Here is an 11,718-nt window from a genome sequence, read left to right on the forward strand (position 1 = left end):
TCCCTGTTGAAACTGGGAGAGGCAACCCTGGATAGCTGCAAATGTGTCGTCTGACAGGCGTGCAAATGTGTCGTCTGACAGGCGTGCGCGTGCGCGCATCATACTGGTGTCCAGCTGGAGTGCCAAGTACGTCGTGCACTACAGCGGTGTAAACTGATTCTGCAGTGCTTCCTTGAAAAGAGAAGCAGATACACTTCCTGTGCTCTGGACCAATGGGAACTTGAAAGTACATGTCCCTGTAAGTCCACAGTGGTGAACCAGTCACCTGGCCGGACCAACTGGAGAATGTGAAGGTTTGTCAGCATTTGGAACCTCCTTTCTTTTAAGAACCCATTGAGGAGCCTCAGGTCTAAGATGGGGCGAAAGCCGCAATCTTCTTTAGGTACCAGAAAATACCTTGTAGTACCCCTCTCTGTGGGTGGTGGAGTCTACGAGACGAATAGCTCGCTTGCACAGGAAGGCGGCCACTTCTTTCTGAAGTACTGAGGCCTGGAGAGGGTCTGTCCCAAAAGTATTTATGATGCATGGGGGTGAGCACCCAGGAGTCTGAGATACAAGCGCGCCAGTACTGGAGCTGTTGTGCCGAAAAGGGGGTCTGAGGCCACTAGCCTTCAGGGGCCCTGCTCGGGCTGCTGAGGTGGGGCAGTTTGGGGTGGCTGTTTAGGGTGCTAGCCCTGAAGATTTGTGTGCATGTCTTGAATATTGCTGCTGCATTTTCTAATGCGTAGGGGAGCTGTGTTAATAACCATTGTGTTTAGTCATGCTTGTCTTGTGCAGTTGTACAGCACTATGTTGGGGTGCTTTGTTAATTTATTTGTCAGTTTATTATTATAGTTTATTAACGAACGCTTGCCTTTGCATTTCTCTTATTCTGTTCATTTAATATGTTGATGTATATGCATCATGACAAGTACTAAATGGGGCATATCGAATTTCAAGGAATTGGTAAGCAATGATACTGTGCAAAACTAGAAATACTTGTCTCACTACTTGGATACAGTTTTGACTTGTTTAGGAACAATGATTTCTGTGTGCTGGGGTAATGTATACTGCCTTGGGTATTAGCAGACATGTTAGCTACCTGACCTATTTTTTATGACTGTGAAAGAATGTAGGAGACAGATACCAAGTAATTGCATTGCCAACACAGAACGGAGCTTTAATGGCTGCGAAGAATGTAGTAAAACTGGCTTGGATCAAAAAGACAACTACACTGTGCTGTACATGAAAACCTTATCTGGGACAACTTCTCACTTAAGTAAAACTGAAAATGTTCTAGACGTGTTCGAAAGGGTAGCTGAATAAGAATCACTTGCAATGAAACACTGCTTAACTTTCTGGTCGTCAGGTCACAATAATTGCTCTAACTTCATTTCTTAAATCAGCACAACCACTGTTTCTACCAAGTATATGTTTAGCCTTATTTACCTGTTGCTTTCATTTTGTGGAGATGAAGAAAAAGTTTTACTTGGAGCTTATATTTCAGAAACCATAATGAAAATCACAATCATTTATTTTACATTATTCTCAATCTGAATTTCACCTCCTTCCTGTAACCCTGTTCAACTCATTGTTAAAGTTAGCAGTGATCATTGAAGCACAATAAGGTGAACTCAACCCCAACGATTTCCCACCCTAACCCTCTGGGAATGCAAAATCTTCATGTGCATCCCCATCAAGAACTTGGCCATATAAGCATGACTCAACCACCACTTCAAACAGCAATGTTTGTACAAGGTTAAGCACTGAGAACCTGCTCATAACCAGCAACACAATTCGGCCTGTTTGGAATATATTTTCAATTATCAATACAGAGGCATTGTTCAATAAAGATGATCCAAGAGCTTTATTTCAGCAGGCACTTTACAATGAAATCACCCCAGTAAAATGAGATTATAGGGGGAGGGGGGAGGGAGGGGGGGGGGGGGGGGGGTGCATTAAATAAAGCCCTCAAAACTGCCATCCGCCAAATAAAACACTACCACACCCCATACAGTACTTCAGCTTATGCCCCGTTTAGATGGCACACACTGGGACTGTTTGTAAAACATTGGCTACAAACAGCCTGTCAGTTTTGTCAACCTTTAAATTGTCATATTTACGTTATTGTAAAGTAAAAACAAAAATAATGGTAAGGGAATGCGAGGATGTGCAAGATCTTGCATATGATTAAAAAAAAATGTACAGCAATACAGTAGACTTCCCCTCACAACCTTATTCGCTAAAAATCATTCCAACATACATTTTTTTTCTCACAAAATATTATTTTCATACATTTCCATAAATTTTCATTTGTGGAAGAATGCAGTATTGTCATATAAATCTTTTTCCTCCTCGAACCGTTCTATCCGTCTCTTCTTGATAGCATTTCTTTCTTCTCGGGTCAAAGTATAGTCCGAGTTTTTAAACAGTCTTTCGTGCCGTGAGGACTCTTACTATAGAGCCTAATCCACCTACTGCAAACACCTGGGGTTGAAGTAACAGGGGAGAGAAAGGTACCAAGTGTCACATATTCACTTATTAAAGTAACAAAAATGGGAGGGTGTAAATTATGGCCTTCCCCCAAGCATACTGTAAACCATTTTAATTTAACTGCACTATGCCCATACAGTTTCTAACCTAAATAGTTGCTAACTGACCTTTAAAACAGTTTAGCAATTTCAGCTTCATCGCTAGATGGAGACAGCACCCAACACTACAGTTTGCTCCCAATGTCTTTCTTCCTGGAAAAGTACTGTTTTGTTGCAGCAGGTACATTGCACAACAAATTCTCTGTGTGTCAACCATTAAAAAATAAAAATAAAAAAAATTTGCAACTCATTGTTAATCCTGGTTAAAATTGCAATAGTAACTGGCCCACTGTCAATCCAGTTTCTTATCTATAAACATGTTTAAAAACGGGAGTATAAAAGTATAATTAGGTATATAATAGCTAGAGATAGGATAGATTACCTTTTCATGCCACTGCAGTAAGATTGCGCTGCTGTTGTCTGAAGGCCTTTCAAAGCCTTTGTAAATGTACTTCATTAATAAGTCAACACTGTTCTTGTCTAATGACTTCACAGCCTGCTCTATCTCACTACTTCGGAAAGACGTAAGGACTTTGAGAACTATTCCCTGGGCACGCTCCTAGAGGGCAGAGACAGAAGAGAGATTAGAGTATATCAACAATCATTGACCTTGGGAAGTGTGTGATTTTCAAAGACCATCAATAAATACAGGCTCAAAACTATCATTCTGGGTTGTGCATGAATGCACAGAATTATGAACTAAAATAGTTCAAAAATCAAAATGATTCAGCTCCTGACAGTCTGTGGCTCTTCCCAGTAAATGGCAGAACAGCTTGTACAGTACCTCAAGGTCATGCAGGTGGACTTACATTTAATTCTAAATGGCCACCACCAGAAAACTTTCCATATTACATACAAGGAGGACCAACAGCCCAAATCATACTAACGTGAAACAAATTTCAGGACAAACCAAAGAGCAACAATAACAAAGAATTGGTAAATAAGGTCATTCTGTACTACCGTGACAGTAGAAGAATGCTCCTTTCAACAATACACTGAAAAAGTGGGGCAGTTCAACAAGCTGTAGTATAAAAGTATTCGTGGCAGGGTAACAACATTTTGTTTGTTGCACCATGGGAATCAAATCCTAGGAGTTGCCCCAGATGGGAGAACATGTCATAATACTACACCCCTCCACACATCACTGTCCTTCTGTGAATACGTTCGACACGGCAGCTTGCTGAACACCCATAACTTACCTTCCAATCCCCCAATAACGTGACATTTTAAATCTGATAAAGGTTAGTACTGATTATTACCTTCACTGCCTGATTCTTGGTGTTGACTGGAGGATTCCGCAAGGCTGCGTGAAAAGCTGCCATATTGTCCCCTGTGCTTCTCAAGTCAAGGAAAAACGTGCAACTGGTCAATCCTGGCATTTATAAACATACCATATTTATTTATTTTACTTTTTTAAATGTTAGAAAATCAGGACTCCTGAAACTTCGGTTTTTAATGCATTTCTTTCAACTCTCAACGGCTAGTCCCGGTCTACAATCCAATCTGCAAATGGGCATTAAACAAAGGTTGTTGCAATACTTGAATTAAATAAATGTGACAGGTATTGACGTGGTTTTTGGTTGTATACTTCCGATAAGTGTTTGCTTGCTTTTTAAACATCACAATTTTCTGACGGCCTACAACCCTTATTTGGGAAGACAGTGTCCCAATGAAAACCAACCTGATCATGGTTTGCTTCACAGTGATACACCAATGGGACCGATTTCTAATCTCTTTCAATCACCCCAGTTACAGACAGGAGTAAGCTTCGCCTTGCAGGCAGAGGTGAGGCAACCATTCACCACGACTGATTCTGATGGTTTTGTTTAAATCAATGCTCAACGTGGGGCAACACATTACCAAGCAATCCATATGTGGAAGAAAATCTATACACATCCCTGGAGCAAAGAAGCAATGAATAGGATTGTTTTCTCCCTCCAAACAAATCTAGACATTGCACAATGGTACTGAAACGAAAAATCAGCTTTGAAAATAATGAAAGATTTGAAAACTGAGAAATGTCATCACAAATAAAAACCAGCAGTTCAATATTGGAGTGGTGCATGTCCTTTGTAAAGCAGTTCACCTTTTGCTTGAACAGGAAAGTACGGGGCAGCACCCACCTTGCAAACAAAGCCAGGCAGCACTGCAGATTAAACCCCTCTGTGCACCATGGCCAGCTTCTCATCAGAACCTCCTACGCCTGGTACATAACACTTAACAATGAACTTCCTGTGAACACTCTCAGATACTATCACTCTTAAAGTACAATGTGCTTCTGCTTTGTCGCTTTACAGGAAATTCAAAGTGAAACTGATCAGCATGCACTGTTCATTGTCCTGCACTGTAGTGCAGTTTGCATGTTCCAAAAAAATCTATAGAGCCTGCTACAAAGAATTGTTTCATGCCATTCACTGTTAAGTGCAAGGATCATTTGTTTGAACAAAATACATTACTGTACTATATAAAACTAGCAATAGGTGACTTTCCTGCAGGAAGCAGCAAGTAAAATACTGTTGTAGTTTAAAACCAGTCAAGACAGGGCTGAGGAGAGACACAAACATCGATCTGTATTTATTAATGTACACATTTCAGAAGTATAAAGCTGCTTTTGCATGCACGCGGTGCACGGGCTTGCTCACTTAAAAATGACCTTGTTGAAGTGCACAGGCAAAAATGGGTTTTCTTTTTCAGTTTCATTGTTTTCTAATGGAAATTAGATAAAGATGTTACCAATGTTTGAAAAATCAGGCCTGCGGATGAAGCTGGATAAGAAATGATCCAAATAAGAGAAGGACTGATAGCCCCAGAAAAGGAAAACACCCAGATTCTGTGTCATTTCTGTACCAGTATGTTGTAACCTAGTTCAGTAAGGCTCCAGAGAATCCATTTATCTAGAGGAATTGAGTATATTTAGTATAATAAGCTACACAGTTTACCATTAGAGAGCAGTGTCACAAAAATATGTTGCGTATCTGTGTAGAAATCAGACTGCAGTACTGCTTTAAAAAAAAAAAAAAAAAAAAAAAAACTGTAGAAAATATGAAACAACCCAACAGGACTGCTCTGCAGAACTCACATTGCAATTAGAAAACTGACCCAAGGCATTGATGAATATGTTTTCTCTTCTCCACACATTTATGGAATTAATTTATGGACTGATTTATACATTTGAAATGTGAACTTAATAACCAATAAGTAAGCACACCCGTAATGAACAGAAAGTGTTGCAAAAGACGAAAATGCTTACTGTATATTGAATGGGACTAGACTGGAGTAAAGGCAAGACATGTCTTGGGACTGACACAGAGGTAGAAAAATTAACACTGAGCTGTCTATAAACACAATTAGAGACACACACCAAAACACTTGAGAATATAGGGTCCTGGGCACAGGATAGGCAAGAAGTATGCGTGGTACTTCAGCTGGTTCAGAGAAATACATGAGCAGCCCTAACCTGAACTACATCTACTTCCAGCAGGAAAGTTAAACAGCAGCCACTACCCCTTGGGAAATAGCAGTTATTACAGCAGTTTTATGAACAAAACAACCTGCGTGCACCAGCTCCTAACTTATTTCGTACATAAAACCTGCACCCATTGTGACTGAAACCGTGATATGCGACTTTTACATATTACAGAAAAACGTGCCAGGGATTCCATTTGTATTTGCATTTCAGTCACGCGAGAGATGGTACATTTATTTTAAATATTATGGGTCTCGTGCTGCATGCAAATTGAGAATCTGGCCTTTTTAATAAACATGCACAGGATTGTTTTGATCAAGCTTAACAATGGTGCCAGAGAAGAACAGCACTCTACAGTTCAGAGAATGAGACTTTACTGCAATCACCTGTTTTTCCCTTTACCTAAATACTCTTTCCAGACTCTGAATGGATGTCTATGGAATTATGCAGTCCAAAAACTAACTACCCTGTAAATTCCACATAAGAAAAAAGAGAAAGAGACTTCAAAAGAGAAAGGTGAAAAACAGGTTCTGTGCTGCAGCTAAAACCAGGGTGTAAACCCACCCTAAACCACTGATCTGTCACACACAGGGTATATTGTTTTTACTCTATAATTAAATATTAAAGTCCACAAAACATAGCAAATAAAGGCTGCCGCTAAAACTGTCTTTTACTGTGTCTATAATCCAGCTGTGTTTTTAAAGTGCTGCTGTTTGAATCTGGCAGTGAAGGTAATAATCTGAAGGGTAATGCAGCGCTCTACAAACTGTTCAGAAGCAACTTCACAAGCTGGGGTGTTGAAGCTGGTCTGCATTTACATCATTAATTAAATTCTGCATCTGCTGCACCTGACGTACAAAATGTCTGAAGCAGTCTGGTGTAGAAGCAACATTTACATTGCAGGATAGGGCGAGTATTAAAATTCTAAAGCTGTGCGTTGTTATATAACTGTATAGATACCGCCTACGGTGGGACGGGCTCTGTTTAAAATCCTATTAACAATACGTTTGGGTTTCTCTCTGAACTCATCTTGCAGAACACTTGCATTCACAACAGTAAAAAAAAAACCTTAATATATGAATCGAGATATCGGTCAAAAATTAATAACACCATTGCATTGTACACGTGATGAAAACAGGACAGTTAGCTGCACAACGAAGCAGCCACACTTGCAAAAACAAAACTACTGAAAATACACGATTCACGTCATTACAGTATTTTCAATCAGCCTGTTTATTTTTAAAAACACTTACTGTCCTGCCTCACTGCATTTCGAATAGCATTTATAACAGCAGTAACACTAGCACCTTGAAGAAAATGTCAAACTTTTTTTTAAAGCATAATGACTCTACGTAATGTGCATCGATATATTATTTTACAGATACCAAAAATGCTTTTTTTACCAGCACTAGAGCGCCTAACATGTATCGAACATACTAATTATGTGTTTACACTGTTCAAATATTTAAATCAGCAGTTTATTTTGTTTTTTTTTTTTTTTTTTTTTTTGTAAAGTAACCTGCTCCGGTAAAGGATATTGCCTGATGAGGCTGTCCACCTCGGCCTCGTCCGGCCCCTGTTGCTCGGCCGCTTCCTCCTGCTCGTCCACGAATTTATTCTCATCATACTCGTCGATATCTACCTTCCTGAACCGCGACGATAGGGTGTTCTTCGCCATCGGGGCACTTCAGAGTGAGCTGATCCCGTCCTGCTGCAGCCTGCGCTGGATACGAAAGCAAGGTGACCTCCGCCCTGCAAGCAACGTCTCTTGGTTTCGCAGCGCAGAAACTCGCGAAAGCCGAATCTCGATGCCTCTCTCTGCTGCCAGCCTCCTCCAGGAATATGGCAGCTTTGCTACCAGTGCAGCGGAAACGGAATTACCTCACAGTGGCGGCTTCAAAACGCTGCAGGTACCTGTGGGTGCTGTGGTTAACAACTTGGCATCGATCAGTACCAACATACATGCACACGGTTTGATCGCACAAAACACACCAGTCCGGTTTTGGGGATGGTTCCTTGGAGCAGACCCGTCTTCTTAACAATGGGGAACTGCATGCAGTATTAGTGAATTCGACAGCGCCACCTGGGCTGGGTGTGTAATAACACTAAAAAATAGTTTCAAACAGTACAAAAACCTGTTTTAAAAACATTTGCTCAAACACATTCATAATAAAAGTCGGTATTGAGGTTACTAAGACTGGTGGTAATTTGTCCTTAAAGCTATGATGGAGCTGTATTTGACATGAGAACACGTTTAAACAAGTGTTCCCTTGTAAAAAAGAAGTATACTAAAAGTAAATTTGGGTCAAAATAGTACAGAAGCCCGATATAGTTGCATATTTCAAGTTAACTATAACATTTTATAAGTAACTTGAACTGCAACTGTTTAGAGCTGAAAACAAGAAAAAATGTTTCTAAAGCAAATTATCAGTTCAATTAAGGGTCTAGTTAAGTAATTGAGAGTTCGGCTGGAATGAAATCCAGCAGCCACAGTGGCCCGGGGATGTCATTGCTGGCATTGCAATATATTCGCGTAGCGTTGGAATAAGTTTCGTGACATTATAACAATATGGAAACGATAACCCCATGCGGATCAAATCCCTTCCACAGCGAAAAAAATGATCCAACGGCAAAATAATAAATAGCACATAAAGTTAACATCGCATTTTATTTTTTACTTTTTATTTCATTCCTTGCCATGGACGTTTTCACAGTAAATAGTGCTCATAGACACGTTTTCATAAACTAGTAACACATGGTTTACTTGTGCCTTTTTGTAGCTGTAAAATCAGTTTAAACTGATCCTGCTCTGTTCCATTGTCCATAGGTCTTGCCAGCCGATCTTGCGTTCTTCCACTTGCGCTGTTAATCTTTAAAAATGTTTGTTTTTAAATCATTTTATATCAAACAATGGACAAAGGAGAAGTGATACCTCTTATTGGACTAACTAAATAATCATTATTCACAAACTTTCAAGACCTCAAAGGTCTCTTCCTCAGGTGAAAGTAGAAGAAAGAAGAGACCTTTGAGGTCTTGAAAGCGTGTGAATAATGATTATATAGTCCAATAATACGGCTACCATTTCATCTGTCTAAATCAAACGATAAATCCTGAGACTCAGTTTAGCGGGAAACATACTCAGCATGTAAGAATGATTGAAATTCCCCTCACTTGAGAGACTTTTCCACCTTTTTAATTAGCTGTTCTTCCCTTTTAAAAAAAGTGAGCGCTGAAAACATTGAAAGCGCCGTGTTGTTTGGAACCAGATAGCAACCGTCTCTAAGGAAGTGAGGGACGAAGCACAGAATAGTAGACGATTTGGATTAGCCCGAACTCCCCTGCTTTGCGAGGAAAATTGGTTTAGCCCGTAACCCGGTAGAGTTTCACCTGACCCTGCGCATCTCCTTTCCTGTGGCGGCCAGAAGCGACTATGGTGAGATTTTACGCTTCTCCAGATTCAATCTAATGAAATCCTTTGCAATCTAGCACCCATAACACGAAACAAATTCGCGGAATCACGAAGTACTGTAGTATTTGTAAGAACTAAGCTAAATTAAGTGGATTGCAGTCCGATTTTGTAATTAAATGACGTTTAGCCATGCCCTCCTTTCTAACCAGGGAAGTGATGGCTGCCATTTACATTTCTTACGTGCACTTGTAAAGTAGTCTCGTATGTTTACAGTGTTCAACTCTTTTTAAACCTGTATGGTACGCACACTATGTAGGGGAGCACATTTCTTAATTATGTCAGTGCTGTTTGGCCGCGGTAAAAACATTCAAAGGCCCAAAAATGTGTGTGCCATAGTTTGTTCTGTTGTTTTAATCAATAGCTAGCTCAACGCACGTTGTGTTGAAACAGGGCGTTTACAACACTGTTCATGTAGCTTTCTTGATTTGCTGCTGTTGTACGATCTGAAAAAATAACTTCTATTTCGTTACACTAAAACGATGTCTTGCTTTGTCTGGTGATTTTGGTCAAGTTCACGGCTGTTCAAACGCCACACTAATTGCCATGCTGTTTCTAGGGCAGCTTTTCTCCAGGCTTATCCGTTAAACCAAATAAATTATTTTTTTTTAAATGTTTGCATCTCACTAGAGCTAAGCATATTTGATTACATCGCCCTGTTGCCCTGGGAGAGTTAAGTAAAGTTTGTGCTGGGAATAGCGGGATTTTCATGTCCAGGTATTGGCATATCATTTAAATATTCGTTCGGATATTCATTAGTTTTAAAGTAATGTCATATTGCTCAGGACGCAGGCAGAGGCGCTTGGCCTTGCAATATGTAGAAAAACATTTCATGAGTAAAGAATACGTTGTGTAGGTCTTACTTTACCACAGTGAATTAACTATAAAACAAATAATGCCAAATAGCAGTTCAAGTTATTCATTTATATCAGACGCCCTCACGAATATTTAGCGAATATCTGAATGTGATAATATGTTTTGTTTATTCCCGAAATAAATAGTACATAAAGTTGACACCGCATTGTATTTATTTACTTTTTAATTCATTCCTTGCCATGGACGTTTTTACAGTAAAGTGCTCATAGACACGTTTTCATAAACTAGTAACACATGGTTTACTTGTGCTCTTTTTGTAGCTGAACAAGCAAACGAAAACTGAAGTTAAACTTTGAAAACTTCAAATTAAATAAACGTGGAAATGGCATTGTAAAATCATAGGGGTGGAGGGCTCACCGTTTTGGTTCTCGTTGATTACATTCCACTTAACAGAGTTGCAACAAAAATCTATACAATCAATGTAAAAAGTCACTACACATTTCTGGCAAGGTGGGCACAGGTAAGGCTCTGTCCCATGAGATTCTGACTTGCTCTGTTGCTTTCCATAGAGATTGCTCTGTACTTGAGCTGCAGTGATTCTGGTATAAGATATATATATATAATATATAGATATATATATATATATATATATATATATATATATGGTATATTGATGTAACTTTGGGATATAATGAGGTTTCAGAAATTGTCAGACGTTGGTCTCGATCCTCTAAGTTGAGTTTACAGCTGAATGCTATAGTAATTTTTGTACAGGCAAAAATCAAGGCCCGAGACCTGCGTGGTAAGAAGAAGGAGGAGCTGCTGAAGCAGCTGGATGACCTCAAGGTGGAGTTGTCCCAGCTCCGTGTCGCCAAGGTGACCGGCGGAGCTGCATCCAAACTCTCCAAGATGTAAGTAATGGGCAGCTGCATCTCAAACCAGCATTCAGAGCATTGTTTGTGCTGGTCCCTGGTAAAGCAAGCCAGTGTTTCAGGAGAAAGCTAAACATGTACACCTGAGATTTAACAATGCAGTATACAGTAGAACTTGGAGTTACGAGCACCAAACTTACCAGCTGACCGCTCAACAGAATACCCCGCTTTCAGTTGGAAGTATGCAATCACTCAACTATGCCTACAGTGCAGCCAAAGTCCTGCTTTAAAAAAATATGAAGTGCAAGGCTAACCTACTGAAATGGTAAGAACAGGGCAACAGAAACATGTTGCACTTTCAATTGAAAGAAAATGCTGAAAATATTTTCTAAAACTGACAGCGGTACAATCCTCAGTGATGGGAATACGGTATTGGGAAATTTAAGTGATACCATCAAGAAGGACTGAGTTAGCACTAAAGTATAATCTCTTAACAGCGTACAAATAAATTCATGGTTGAGTTTACAA

At 39.8% G+C, this 11,718-nt stretch overlaps 2 protein-coding genes across 2 annotated transcripts in view; one reads left to right on the top strand and one right to left on the bottom strand.

Moving 5' to 3' along the window:
* Positions 1-1,831: 1,831 nt before the first annotated feature.
* LOC121303547 (actin-related protein 2/3 complex subunit 5-like protein) lies at positions 1,832-8,017 on the bottom strand. The gene is made up of 4 exons (XM_041234309.1): positions 7,575-8,017; positions 3,830-3,902; positions 2,953-3,129; positions 1,832-2,466 (listed from the first exon to the last, which is right to left on the bottom strand). The coding sequence occupies exons 1-4, from the start codon at positions 7,712-7,714 to the stop codon at positions 2,404-2,406; spliced, it is 453 nt and encodes a 150-aa protein (XP_041090243.1). The 5' UTR covers positions 7,715-8,017; the 3' UTR covers positions 1,832-2,403.
* A 1,368-nt stretch (positions 8,018-9,385) lies between these two features.
* The window catches only part of LOC121303572 (60S ribosomal protein L35), a 4,777-nt gene continuing 2,444 nt past the window's right edge, over positions 9,386-11,718 (top strand). Inside the window, exons 1-2 of the mRNA XM_041234361.1 lie at positions 9,386-9,469; positions 11,093-11,229. Coding sequence (XP_041090295.1) covers positions 9,467-9,469; positions 11,093-11,229 — 140 coding nt within the window. The 5' untranslated portion in view covers positions 9,386-9,466. The remainder of the gene's footprint in view (positions 9,470-11,092; positions 11,230-11,718) is intronic.

Source organism: Polyodon spathula, chromosome 33, assembly GCF_017654505.1.
Source record: "Polyodon spathula isolate WHYD16114869_AA chromosome 33, ASM1765450v1, whole genome shotgun sequence".
Taxonomy (NCBI): domain Eukaryota; kingdom Metazoa; phylum Chordata; class Actinopteri; order Acipenseriformes; family Polyodontidae; genus Polyodon; species Polyodon spathula.

Bases quoted from the DNA above. Each gene is read 5' to 3' on its own strand.
- LOC121303547 (XM_041234309.1), bottom strand. From the start codon at position 7,714: ATGGCGAAGAACACCCTATCGTCGCGGTTCAGGAAGGTAGATATCGAC. The intron at 3,903-7,574 runs ATATCCTTTACC...CTTGAGAAGCAC, and splicing joins GTGGACAGCCTCATCAGGCA to AGGGGACAATATGGCAGCTT. The intron at 2,467-2,952 runs GTAATCTATCCT...CTTCAACCCCAG, and splicing joins TACTGCAGTGGCATGAAAAG to GTGTTTGCAGTAGGTGGATT.